General features: G+C 34.9%; 1 protein-coding gene across 3 annotated transcripts in view; it reads left to right on the plus strand.

Annotated features, from left to right (window-relative positions):
- The window catches only part of KYNU (kynureninase), a 121017-nt gene extending 111749 nt beyond the window's left edge, over positions 1–9268 (plus strand). For 2 of the 3 annotated variants that reach the window (XM_045479685.1, XM_045479687.1), the window contains 2 exons: positions 5971–6201; positions 8532–9268. In XM_045479685.1, coding sequence (XP_045335641.1) covers positions 5971–6201; positions 8532–8669 — 369 coding nt within the window. In that variant the 3' untranslated portion in view covers positions 8670–9268. Of the gene's footprint in view, positions 1–720; positions 770–5970; positions 6202–8531 lie in introns of those variants that run through there. The other variant, XM_045479688.1, reaches the window with a different exon arrangement.
- The last annotated feature ends 4970 nt before the right edge of the window (positions 9269–14238 follow it).

Consider the following 14238-nt stretch of genomic DNA (forward strand, 5'->3'; position numbering starts at 1 on the left):
ACAATGACTCTGTGCTAATTGACATCTCTTATCTATGTGTCCAGCCCCAGCACTGTGCTTGGCACATAATAAATGTTGTTGGCACTTAATAAATGTTAATTGGAACTGATTTGGGGATACATATTTTTAGTTCCTCTTAGAATTTGTGTGACCTTAAAGAAGTTGCTTAATCTTCTCTTGGTGTCTCTGTGACAAAATAAGCATGCAATATTTAGTTCTTGATTATTTCACTCATTCAACATTTACTTATTAGAAAGTATTATGTGCCAGATATTGTTGTGATTACTGGAGACTCTGTTTCTTCTGGTTCTGTGAGTCAACGAACTCACCAAGTGCCATATGATAGAACTATAGGAAGACATACTTTAAGGAAAAAAATACAAATAATCAGAGTAAACCAAAGAATGAGAAAGGTTGTCTCATAAGGTAAATGGATTTCTTTTTTTTTACTGGAGTGTCTATTCCATCATATTCTTGTATAATCTCTCTACTGTTACTGGCTCAATATATATTTTTTAGTAAATGAATGTTTTTAGTTAAAATAACATTAGTTTCACCCTAAATAATAATATCCAAAGAATCAATTTGGTTTCCAATATTTATATCTACCTTTCCATCTATTTATATAGATATATAGATACCTACCTTGTCCTTTTATATCTATATTATATTCATATCCATATCAATATAGCTTAATTACTTGATATTAATTAATTTCAGAATGAGACTAACTTGGGACACCTGGGTGGTTCAGTTGATTAAGCATCTGACTTGGGCTCATCTGATCTCACAGCTGGTTCTTTTGAACCCCGTGTCGGCCTCTGGCTGACAGCTCAGTGCCTGGAGCCTGCTACAGATTCTGTGTCTCCCTCTCTCTGCCTCTCCCCTGCTTATGCTCTGTCTCTGTCTCTCTCTCTAAAAAATAAATAAAACATTTTAAAAAAATTAAATAAAAAGAGAATGAGACTAAATTTATTTAAGGAAATATATATTGTAAATAATTATATCCTATATAATTAATAATAACATCAATACACATATTAAGTAAATATACTTATATACATACATTAAAGTAAAATATATTTTAGCTAAATGTGTTTTTTTTTTCAACAGAGATTTTAAATATATAGGTATTCAAAAAATAATTTGACTTTTTTAATTTAAAGTCTTTTAAAATCATCTGGTTTTTGATATTTTATGAAAGTCTATTGTGGAGTGTTCCAGGATGAATGACTAGATAAAGACTTCCAAAATCTCTAAACCTAAATTTTAGGATTCTGCGAACACATATAGCAGTTTCTCACTTTGGCCACTGGATGGCAATGTAAAGTACTTTTTTTTTTTTTTTAATAGAACTTCACCACTGATAGTGGTAATCAACTCATTTCACTTCATCTCAATTTAAAGACCATCTACTCAATGTGGCCACTAGATGGAGCTTGTGTTGTTTTCACTTTTTGGCAGATTTTTTTTTTTTTTTTTTTTAAACTGAAAATAGACCCAGTAACAAGATTTTTCAGCCAGTGGGAAAAAAAAGTTTTTAAAAATTTTTGGGGGGTGAGGAGGGATAGAATCTGCTTAGCAAGTCAGATAATGGTATTTGAATTATTTTTATAATATCTATTCAGAGAAAACTTCTGTTAAACGTTTTAAAATGATACACAGTTTTTCTCACTTTGCAAGTTTGTCTCAGGGAGAAGGTGAGTTACCATAGGAAAAGCACCGAGGTGTACCTTAGGAAGAACTGGTACTTGACGTTTTGTCCTCTGATTTTCCTTACCTTTGCAAATGAGTTCTCAGCCAGATCTGGAAATTTTCTTTTAGACACTCTAACTTTGGTATGTTTTCGCAGTGGGTGGTGTCAAGTACTTACCCCTTCTGCCATGAAAAAGAAGTCACATTCTCAATTTTCCTGCCACTAGTCCCCTAGGCTAGGCTTGAATGATAAAAAGCTTGGAAGTATTTATCACCGTATTACGCTGTATTGTAGTCACCTAGACAAGGTTTTTATTTTCAGCTGGAATCTGAAGATTGATTGATTTTTTTTTCCTTTAACATCTAAACAAATAACAAAAGGATCCCAAAGGCCACAAGAGTGGATATGTACTTCTCTTACCGCTTAAGTATTTTTCTGGAGCCTCTTAGAAATATCTTAAGTAAATGGTGCTTGGTGGCTCAGTTGGTTAAAGCTTCTGACTCTTGATTTCAGCTCAGGTCATGATCTCAGGTTGGTGGGATGGAGCCCAGTGCCAGGCTCTGCACTGTCAGCCTGGAGCCTGCTTGGGATTTTTTCTCTCCCTCTCTCTCTGCCCCTCCCCTGCTCATGCTCTCTCTGTTGCTCAAAATAAATAAATAAAAACTAAAAAAGAAAAAAGAAAGGAATACTGTACTTAAGCTATTCACTGCTAAGCCTACATTCTAACCAAAATTATCATTAGGTAAGCAAAAGTTGTGTTGAAGAAAGTGTTGAAATTCTTCCTCCCCATCATAAATTGCAAAATTCTGAAATTACAAAACAATGCATGTCATTCTTCTTATTCTTTACCTAACTGTTAAAATGTTCTACCCCCTCGATGCCAAGTGGGTAAGCATCGGTGTGGCAATCATATTGCTACTGTGCTTAAGTTATTGCATTGAAAGAGATAGGTGATTGATAAAGTTTGAATCAATGAGAGAAATATGCATGAATCACAGTGCCTGTCTTTGTCGTAGCTACTTCCCTTTCAAAAAATATTCTGCATAGTCAAATACCAATTGGAGGAGAGATTCTAAACTTAAGAATCAGTGTACATGGATGGATATGATCTCAGTTTTGCAACACGGTGATTTTTTACAAGTATTAATATGGTTTTGTTTATAATGACATGTGCCTCCAGTTGATTGATAACATGAAAAATAGCACCTTGTAATCAATTTCAAACTGTCCTTTGTTTATATTAGTGGCTCTTAATCATTTGTATTATATATTTATATGGTACAAAGGCATATGGTAAAATATGGTACAAATTTTACATATAAAAATATGTGGATCAATAGAAACTAAGGTAGGAACCAGGAGGCATACACTCTATCCCTCACTGAGGCACCAAGTATGACCTTAGACAGGTGACAACTTTCTCTTTACTATATATATACTCTTGAGTTCGTTTGTCTCATTTTTAAGATGAAGATGTTTAGACCAGAGTATTTCAGAAGTCTCCTCAATCTTTTCAATTGCTAGCTTGAAATTAAAAATACACCTATTTTATTTTGTAGGATCATACTTTCATGCAGTGATAAGTAGACAATTTTTAGAACATTTCAGTATATGAATTTATAATGAAGTAAATAGCTCCAAAATACAAAATTAGAGTGTTCAATTAAAATACACATCAAGTAGGGCGCGTGGGTGGCTCAATCACTTAAGCGTTCAACTTTGACTCAGGTCATGATCTCACACTTCATGAGTTTGAGCCCCACGTTGGGCTCTGTGCTGACAGCTCAGAGCCTGGCGCCTGTTTCAGATTCTGTTTCCCTATCTCTCCGCCCCTCCCTCCCTCATGTGCATGCAGGTTCTCTCTCTCTCTCCCTCTCTCTCTCCCTCTCAAAAAATGAATAAACATTAAAAAAATTTTAAATACAAATCAAATAAGGAGAAATGTACTATGTGTTTCCTCAGAAAGTTATTAGGCAGCCAATTTTAAGAACTGAGGAGAAAAAAAATGCAACAATTGAAAATGTCATGCTATACTTCTTTTTCCTGTTTAAACTTATCTAACTTATCTAGCTTTGTATTCTTTTTGCTCAGTAAGAAAAATAACCCAAGTAGTTGAAACTCTGCCAAGAATTGTTATAAGCTGAATATTTTTAACCTACAGTTTTCATTTTTTTATTTAAAAAAATCGTCCTTTCTCAATACTGAAAGCATAGAAATAATGAGAAGCTAAAAAGAAAAGAAGATATTTATTCTATTCTCCAGTTAACTCCTATTATCCCCTCTTAATATTTTTATGTGATGCCTCAAAAGAGACCTTTACACCCTCTGACAGGATTTTAAGAGTGCCTAACCATGCAGCTGCCCTTACTGTGGTTTAATGATGGAAGATGGTTTCATATTTTAAAGTTATTTCATTATCAAAGAGTAACAGTATGTCAAAATTGAGACCGTCATAAAAAAATTTAACTTTAGTTTCTAGTTATCAGAGAAATCTGCAAGAACAAAATCTCCTTAAAAAAAAAAACAACAAAAATAAAGTTAAATAATATTCCCCCAAGTCTTACTAACCTATAAACACAAATGAAATTATCATTAAAGGTAGTACTTCGCACATTGCTCTTACCTGTCTCTTATGGGGCTTATAGTAGAACCAGAAAGTTTTTCAGAATTATTTATAAATGAAATTTACCATGAATTACTATTAATGTCCAAAGAGAAGATTGGAAAAATTCCTCTCCTATTCTTTTATTCCTATCCTGGCAACCAAACCACATGTGGGTGGTGCCTTGCCTGTCCCTGCTCCTGCCCTTTACGAGATTTGGTTCTAGACCCAGGCCCTCTTGATCCAAACAGGCTTCTGTCTTCTGAAGAATGTCTTCTGAAACAGACATCAAACCCTACTTGTAGCAAACTCTCTTCCATAGTCTGCAACATCTGGCTGCAGAGAGACAGATACCATTCTATCCTGTTTCTCTTCTTTTCCTTGGGTACTGTTACCATCAATACAACTCCCTTGGTCTCCTTCAGCCAAATCCATACCTTTCATGCAATATAGGTCATTTGCCCAAATGGTTTGAGTTCTATTAGAATGCCTGCTCACACATGCCACATGTATATACCAAAATAACTATTTTCACAAGCTTCATAAAGTCTAGATGTCACTGAGTGACCCTATCTTAGCTCTGTGGCATAACATGATACAGAAAAAGGATATTAAGTGGCATGCCAGTGCATCACGCTCTGTTTGCAGTTCATTCAGTTCTTATATGTAGGATATATTTTTAAACTCTACTTGACCTTAAGAGATAAGCTAGAAAAGCGTGTCTGTTCTGACCTCTAATGTTCCAATACCAGTTATTGTGTGCACTTGTCACTCATCTTAATATAAGAAACTTCAGGCAGCAAATGGCAGTATTTTCACACCAGTGCTAGAGTTTAGCAGGGGAAAAAATGATGAAAGAAGGAAAGATAAAAAGGAAGAGAGAGGGAGGAAAAGAGAGACAGAAAGACACACACAGAGAGAGAAGCAAACCTAACTGCCTCAGTACTAACATATGTATTATCTAACAGAAAAAAAATGGTTTCATCATAATCAATTGGGACATGTTTTCACTAGTTTTTAGTGGTGAAAGCCCAAATATATATGTTCATTGAATAACTATGGTTTCATGGTTTGTTTCCCTGACTGACAAAACTTAGCTTTATTATTTAACTGTTTGTTTGCTTACTGTTATGCTGGGGAGATTTAGGAATTAGCAAAAACAATTATAAATAATGTTGATAACACTTCCTTCCATATATACATGAGTGTTTAACTCTTATTATACTTTGGTGTGGACCAAAATACTTTGTATCAGAATCAAAAAAAAAAAAAAAAAAGTCTTCTTGATTATGATTGTGTAAAATGGCTTTGGGGAAAAGGTTTGACTTTCATGATCTTTAAATGCATTTATTAAGGTATGTTTTTCTTGTACTAATTATACTGAGCTAATGTAAAGTAACTGTATAGGAACACTATAGTACCTTACTTTTCCTTCTTCTTTAGCAAGTATTGTTTAAATGACATTTATACAGTTTTTCTGTCACGGAAACCTTTCCATTTGGCTTTTAACGGCCAAGCATTTAACAGAGGATATGTTTTTACAAAGGATAGTCTAAAACGGGATGTTTTTGGAAAGGCCAAAAGTGCGCATTTCCTTTTTTTTTTTCAGTTAATTTTTGCTTCTTTGCAGATCAACAAGACACTGTTAATCTGATTGTTTCTCATTCTGTAGATCTTTAAGCAAGCGACTATGAAAGCATTGAGGAGAAAATCTGTTTTGCTAACTGGTTATCTGGAATACATGATCAAGCATTACTGTAACAAAGATAAAGCAGATACCAAGAGACCATTTGTGAACATAATTACTCCATCCTGCATAGAGGATCGTGGCTGCCAGCTAACACTAACCTTTTCTATTCCAATAAAAGATGTATTCCAAGAACTAGAAAAACGAGGAGTGGTTGTAAGTATATCTCTTGCTTTGCTACCAGGTTTTCTCTCTGGGTGGCACGTTGGGGATCTTTGGTTAATTCACTGTTGCATGTTATTTCATGAGTCAGTTTGAGAGGATAGATTATGTGTCAGCTAAGCATGTGTCACTGTGTTAATTGAAGGGCATAGAGATCTGTCATTTCTGATAAAAGGGATAAAAGGGAAGAAACCACAAATTTTGGATGAGGAACCAGCCTTCCATAATTTATTCATTCTTTTTATTACAGTTTGAGCAGGAAAAAAAAATGGTTTCATCATAATCAATTAGGACATGTTTTCCCTAGTTTTTAGTAGTGAAAGCCCAAATAATATATGTTCGTTGAATAACTAGAATTACAGAACATAATATGGTGGAGGAGGAGGAAAAAAATCAGTCTTATTTAGTTGTTTGATTGAGCCAAGTCATTTTCAAACCTGTCATTTTAGTCAGAAGAGAGCTGTAAACACATCTCAGGGATGTTAACATTGTAGGAAATAATTTTTTTTTTTATTTAAAAAAATTTTTTTTTCAACGTTTATTTATTTTTGGGACAGAGAGAGACAGAGCATGAACGGGGGAGGGGCAGAGAGAGAGGGAGACACAGAATCAGAAACAGGCTCCAGGCTCTGAGCCATCAGCCCAGAGCCCGACGCGGGGCTCGAACTCACGGACCGCGAGATCGTGACCTGGCTGAAGTCGGACGCTTAACCGACTGCGCCACCCAGGCGCCCCAAAATAATTTTTTTTTAAACGCTTGGACCTAAGTGGTCATTCTATTCTCTTGAAGCAAATAAATGTTAATAGGGTGATTTCAGGAAAAATGGTGGTCGTGTATCTATTTCCAGCAACCATGTAATTTAGGAATTGCTCCACTCATGTCATCCTGTCTCTCTCTCTCTCTCTCTCTCTCTCTCTCTCTCTCTCTTTTTAAAAAAAGAGCATGAGTTGGGGCAGAGGGAGAGAGAGAATCTTAAGCAAGCTCCATGCTCAACATGGAGCCTAGCCTGATGCAGGGTTTGATACCATGACCCTGGGATCATGACCTGAGCTGAAATCAAGAGTCAGACACTCAACTGACTGAGAAACCCAGGTGTCCTGGTCCACAAACTCTTGAGGAGAGGTTATCTCAGATTCCAGAGGCACAAATCCATATGTTAGTGTTCCAAGTCAATTTCTACCATTTATAAGCTGTGTGCTCCTGGAAAGTTTGCTCACATCTATTGGCTTGAGTTTTCTCATCTGGATTTTGGGTGCAAATTACTTGTCTCCAAAATTTGTTATGGGAATTAAATAGTCCAGCACAAATAAACAATTTATTGTATTGTCTAACCCATAGTGAGGGTTTCTTAAAGATTAATAATAGTGATCTTCAGGCTAGACCAAATTATCTGGGTCCATTTCATGACATTTCAGGGATACAGCCAATTCTTTACCTGTGAGATTAAGGATTAGAGGATTATGTAAAAATAATTGACTAAAACTCTCTAGGTGTCAAAGAGGTTATCATTCATTTCTTTTTTCATTTTTATTTATGTATTTTTGATTTTAAAGAGAAAGTGAGAGAGAGCACAAGTGGGGGAGGGAGGCAGAGGGAGAGGGGGGGGGAATTGAATGTTAAGCAGGGTCCATGCTCAGCAGGGAGCACAGTGAGGGGCTCCATCCCAAAACCCTAGGATCGTGACCTGAGCCAAAACCAAGAGTCAGATGCTCAACCGACTGAGCCGCCTAGCACCCCATTTTATTTGTTTATCGACTTTTATTTTTAAGGTTCTCATTTATTCTTTTATTTTTTTTTATTTTTTAAGTTTTTTATTTATTTTGAGAGAGAGTGAGAGCACAAGAGGAAAGGGCAGAGAGGAGAAACAGAATCCTAAGAGCCTGCGCAGAGCTCAATGTGGGGCTGGAACTCACAAACCGTGAGATCATGACCCAAGCCAAGATCAAGAGTAGGACACTTAGCCGACTGTGCCACCCAGGTGCCCCTAAAGTTCTCATTCATTTAAATGTGCTCAAGGTTTCCAGGCTCTTAGAGTCTCCCCACAGGTAAATTGCATACATGACTTACTGGATGCTTCAAGAGGATGAATGCTGAAGGAATGCACTTTGGTGGGTCCTCATGATTTTCACTCATATTTTAACTATTATTAAGAGGAGAGTTCAAATAACACAGAAACATTGTATTTTACTAAAATTAACAAAAGGCTTATATATTAAGTTTTAGGGAAATCAGCATGATGGCTTTATGCAGTTTTATCTTGAATGTAGATTTTCATTATGTGAAAAGTGCTAACATTCCTGTGGCTTTATTTTCTCCACCACAGTGTGACAAGCGGGATCCAGATGGCATCCGAGTGGCTCCAGTTCCTCTCTACAACTCTTTTCATGATGTTTATAAGTTTATCAATCTACTTGCTTCTGCACTTGACTCTGCAGAAACCAAAAATACCAGTGTTCTCTAGAACAACTTAAGTAGTACTAAGAGCTACTATATTTTATTATTGTTGTTCTAATTTTAATAATTGGAAATTTTTTCAAAACCAATTGCACATAACTGGCAATGAATCATTTCGTTTACAGAAAGATCTGATATATTTTCTCTAGATGTCTGGGGTTCTGAGGTATCCACATGTCTGATCAATTTCTCCATGCGTGGTGGATCAAAGTTTTCATTGGTCCAAGTATTATGTATACAGTCTTAGCTAGCTGTCACATTTCATGGTCAGTGAATGTTTTATGTTGATTTAATTTATAATTTGACTGACAACTTCATAATATATGTGCAATTTTTTGTGTCAATTTTAGAAATGTCGCTTTAGTTTTAATTTACCAAAGAGGTTCTTATAGTCACTGTAATTTTGCAGTCTGATATATGTATGATTTTGCAGTATTCCATCCAACTCTAATCTAAAGAACAGAAAATACATTTTCTAGGGTAGTAGCTTTCAAATATTTTGACCACAGTCCACACTAAGAAATATGTTTAATATCAGATACCAGTATTTATATGTGTTTGTCTTATTTTATTGGTTCTAATATACAAACTTTTATCATATTTCAACATCTGTGAAAGAAGAATTTTTTCAATTTTCAATCAATGATTCTTACATTGCTACTGACCATTCTTTCATGTTACCATCCTTGACATTAGCACACTTCTCACAATGAATAGATAGCATCTTAGATGTGATATTTTTTAATGGTATATATACCAAAAGCAAAAGTTTAATAAATCATTAGTGCCCTGCTATTTGTTATTCATTTTATCTCATCACATCAAATTCTGGTTGAAACTCATTGAACCTATTTGCCCACCGACTCTTGGATCCTAATTCATTTTTCAAGGTTGTCCCTTTTTTTAATGTTATCACTATTGCTTTTTTGTTTGTTTGTTTGTTTTAATGGGAACCTCTCTTAATAGAAGGCTATTTTTTAAAGAGTTTATTTATTTATTTTGAGAGAAAGAGATAGAGAGTGTGAGTGGAGGAGGGGCAGAGAGAGAGAGCAAGGGAGAGAATCCCAAGCAGGCTCCACACTGTCAGCTCAGCTCATGATGTGGGGATCGATAACCCAAACAAGGAGATCATGACCTGAGCCAAAATCAAGAGTCAGGACATTTAATGGACTAAGCCACCCAGGTCAACCCTCCAGCCCCCATAGAAAATGTTACTCTGTCTCTGAAACAGTGAAATAAATCACCCCAAGATATTGGCAATTGAGAATTAGAATTAGCAAATGAGAGCTTCATCTCTCAACCTCTAACCCAAATCTATGGCCCTTTCTTTCCTCCAGGAAAATTACAGTTACACTCAGCCCTGTTGGACTTCCCTGGTTTTCAGTTGTTGATACTGCAACCACTACTCATGAATTGGCAAAACAGTCTACATTTATATACACGGGCAGCAAGAAAGAGTGACTGCAATGTAATCATTGTCCCTGATGAACAAATTTGAATGGAAATAACTTACACAACCGCTAGAGTTAAATAAAAAGATGCAGGACAGACACCAATGCCAGCAACTATTGTAATTTATTGAATAGTCACCATGTACCATGTATTGTGCTAATCTAGTTATACATTATCTTACTTATTTGAGTGGTTGCATAACTGCTTTAGCAAAGCTGCCGCCTCCAACTTTTGGCAAAACTCATCTTTGTGGATGGAAAAGTTCTCAAAACCCTAAAATTCGACTATATACAACTTCATGTAGGAGAAATCGTTTTGAAGCTCACAGATGTAAGCAAAACAGACATGGTTTCAGCTCTCAGGGAGCATGTAGCTTAGTGGGAGAAATGGGTAGTAAATATATAAACACCCAAATAAACATATGAGTACAAACTGTAAGTTTTATGAAAGAAAAACAGATGATACAGTAAGAAAAATCTCAAGGGTATTAATTAGATGGTCAAGTAAGGGGAGGTATATGGTAGTGCTTATAACTTTAAATTCTAAAATATCAGGCTAATCACATTAAAATTGCATCAAGTTATACATACAAACCCTTTAAAGCATACTCAGCACTATGTCATGCGGGTTAAGAAACAAAGCATTAGAAATTCCCTTTCTCCCTGCTTGCATTCCCATTTCTCCCCAAATCCAGACATAACCATCAAATCATATTTTGTGTTAACCATTTCCTTACTTCCATTGAAGTATTACACCTATGTATGCACCATAAAATATATATTAGCTGATTTTGCCTGTGTGTGAACTTCATGTAAATTTAATTGTGCTGTTTATATTCTGCCTCCTTTGCTCAGTGTCAGGTTTTTGAGATTTATCCATTTTCATCCATTTTCATTGCTGCTCAGTGTTCTTGTATATATTTGGGGTTATTAGTTTATTCTACTACTAGTGAACATTTGAATTCTTCCCAATATCTTTAATATTGCAACAATGCCGCTACTAACATTCTTGGGACACAGATTCAAAAGTTTGCTCAGGACATAATAACTGTGAAAACGTCAGGTCAAAGGACCCACACATGTTCAACTTCACTAAAAAGTAGCAAACTCTTTTCCAAACTAGTTGTACCAGTTTCCATTGCAACCAATAGGAAATGGGAGATCTCTTCTCTCAATCCTTGCCGATAGTAGCTGTTGATTGATTGCCTTTGTTACATATGCAGACTTACATAGCCAGGGTGATTACTAAAATAACAGAAAGAATGTTATTCAGTAGAACAGAATGAATGTTCTACTTCAACACAAGTAGAAGGAGAAACAGAATGAGGAGATACACATACACTGCTGTTTATGCTTCAGAAACCATCCTTAATCTATGGATTGAAACAAGACTAGAGTATTACCTGACTTTTACCCTTGCTCAGTCCTTTCCCTCCCCATATTCCCTCTTTCATAGTTTTTTTCTGATAAGCATTCTTTCAAAAAAAAAACCGTATTAATTCAAACATTGCTCTTTATTTCTAGGAAACCCAATTTAACAAAGCATTGCCTTCATCTAGTGCTAATAACCATAAGCCTTTTATAGTCCTATATTCAATGTCTGATAAATTTCAGTTCTGTTTCTGTTGTTTTTCACAAATAATACTTGTTTCCTTGTGTATATTGTGCTTGTTAACTTTAAACTACTCATTTATATTGACTCCTTTGGAATTCTTTGAGAACTGTGTTAAAAGTCTTTCCAAAGATACTCATTTTTGGTTCTGCCAATTTCTCAGGGTCATTTCTGACACCAAAACACTTAAAATTTTTGTTTTCAGGTTTTTCAGATCACATGGATAGTATGAAATTGGATGTATTAATCCTTTTGAGGGCCGATTTATAGTTACAAACTCTCTGAAGATACTAATTTTTCTTGCTGACCTTTTACATGTTGTTTGGTTGCCAGCATTTTAGAGGGCTCTTCCATTGGTTTATTTATGTGGTCAGTTCTAAACTTGTTCAATGTCCCATTTAGTTATCAGCACTGAAGCTCAATCACTCTAGGATGTGGCAGACACTTTTAGGATGCAACACATACTTTTACTTTCTAGGTTTCTGCTTTTATTTTATTTTGAGGTTTTTAAATTTTCTTACTTTCATGCCATCTCATTTTAAAAGACTTTTTTTTTTGCCATTGATTTTTATTTGTGTTTTCAATAATTTAATCCCCCATGATATGCTCTAAACTGTCATGAAATGTTTTATGACCAAAAAGGAAAAATATTATGCACTTTCTGTTTTCTCCATAGAAAGTGAATTGTGCTTCTTAATAACTCATGCACATTTATATAAATACAATTCTTTTACAGTGATGCCCTTGGGAGTTATTGTACTACATAGAGCTGTTTGTGTAGCACTAAATTATACTTATTTTACAAAACTGACTGTGGAAAAGGCTGGGTGTGAGGTCAACAACTAAATTTCAAATTAAAGAAGTAAACTTTTTCTACAGTTATTTTTTTCTCAGTAACTTTCTACTTACTGTTGTGTTCAAAATTATGTGAGTTTATATTCAAATTGTGCTATGCGTTTTTTCCATAAATTGAAATTGCTAGAGCATTGATAAATGCGTTTTTGCATCATCTAAAGAAGGAAACCTGCAAACACCCTGAAAGCATCATATTATAAAGCACAACATTGGAAATCACTGGATTAAGTCATCCTGTAATTAAACTGATGGGTTTGATGCTTATGTGGGTCATTAGCATCTGTATTCCGTGTTTTCAAAATGTCAAATTTGTTTCCTGCCCTCTAGTAGCATTGTATTTTAATCTCAGCAAGATGTATTTTCTTATTTTTTTTTAACATTTTAATTCATTTTTGAGAGACAGAGAGAGAACACTAGCGGAGTAAGGGCACAGACAGAGGGAGAGGGAGACACAGAATCTGATTCAGGCTCCAGGCTCTGAGCTGTCAGCACAGAGCCTGACATGGGGCTAGAACTCATGAACCACAAGATTATGACCTGAGCTGAAGTTGGACGCTTAACCGACTGGGTCACCCAGGTGTACCAAGATATATTTTCAAAGGACAAAATAATAAAGAGGATTATTATGAACAAATTAATTTAAACATTTATGATGTGTTTTGATTTATTGCAACAATTTTCTTATTAATGCTCTTGTTTTCCAATTTTTGACTAATCAATATGACTCCTGAGTTCTTTTGATATTACCTTAACTGTTTTTTGATATTTTTATTGCTTTTGGTGTGCAAAGATGCAGGCTTACCTTGTATATTTCCTACCTCAACCTTGACATCACTTATTTCTCTAAGAATATCCAGTTCCTTTGGAGGAAATGGTATTTAGTAGCCATAATCTTAACAGTTAGAGTGCTCATTATAGTCCAGTTAATCATAGTTTCCAGGATTTTCAGTTGACAGAGTTACATAGCTTTAAGAGAAATTATATCTTTATTTCATATTCATATTTTACATTCAATATAAGAAAAATATTTTTTACTTAACTTAAATTTATATTTTATCTCTTAATGTAGAAAATTTTGGTTCTATAATATTAATTACTAGTGTTATCATATGTAATATATACTATAATTATCATATGTATATGTACATAGTCTTAGAATTAATAATAGCAAATTATGAACAACATTATTAAAGCATTTTAAGTACTTTGAAGCTTTTTTTTAAAATATCTTAGCCTACATCTCACCAGGAATAGTAATTCAAATTTCTGTGTTTTAAATGTGTATTATTTTTTTGAGACAGAGAGCATGTGCATGGGAGGGGCAGAGAGAAAGGAGGACAGAGAATCTGAAACGGGTTCTGTGCTGACCGCAGCAAGCCTGATGTTGGGCTCAAACTCACAAACCGCGAGGTCATGACCTGAGCTGAAGTCAGACATTCAATCAACTGAGCCACCCAGGTGCCCAACAAATTACTGTGTTTTAGAAGCAATGTAATAACTTCTCTGTATGGTTATAGCACCAATTGTGTTATACAGTTAGGTTCAGTACTTGGGAATTTTTTTTCAGTTTTCTTACATTTTCTTTAAATTTTAAAGTTTAGTTCAAAGTTGTGTAAAATACTTAGATAATTTAAACTTCAACTATTCAAAGCAAGATA

Source organism: Leopardus geoffroyi, chromosome C1 (assembly GCF_018350155.1).
Source record: "Leopardus geoffroyi isolate Oge1 chromosome C1, O.geoffroyi_Oge1_pat1.0, whole genome shotgun sequence".
Taxonomy (NCBI): Eukaryota; Metazoa; Chordata; class Mammalia; order Carnivora; family Felidae; genus Leopardus; species Leopardus geoffroyi.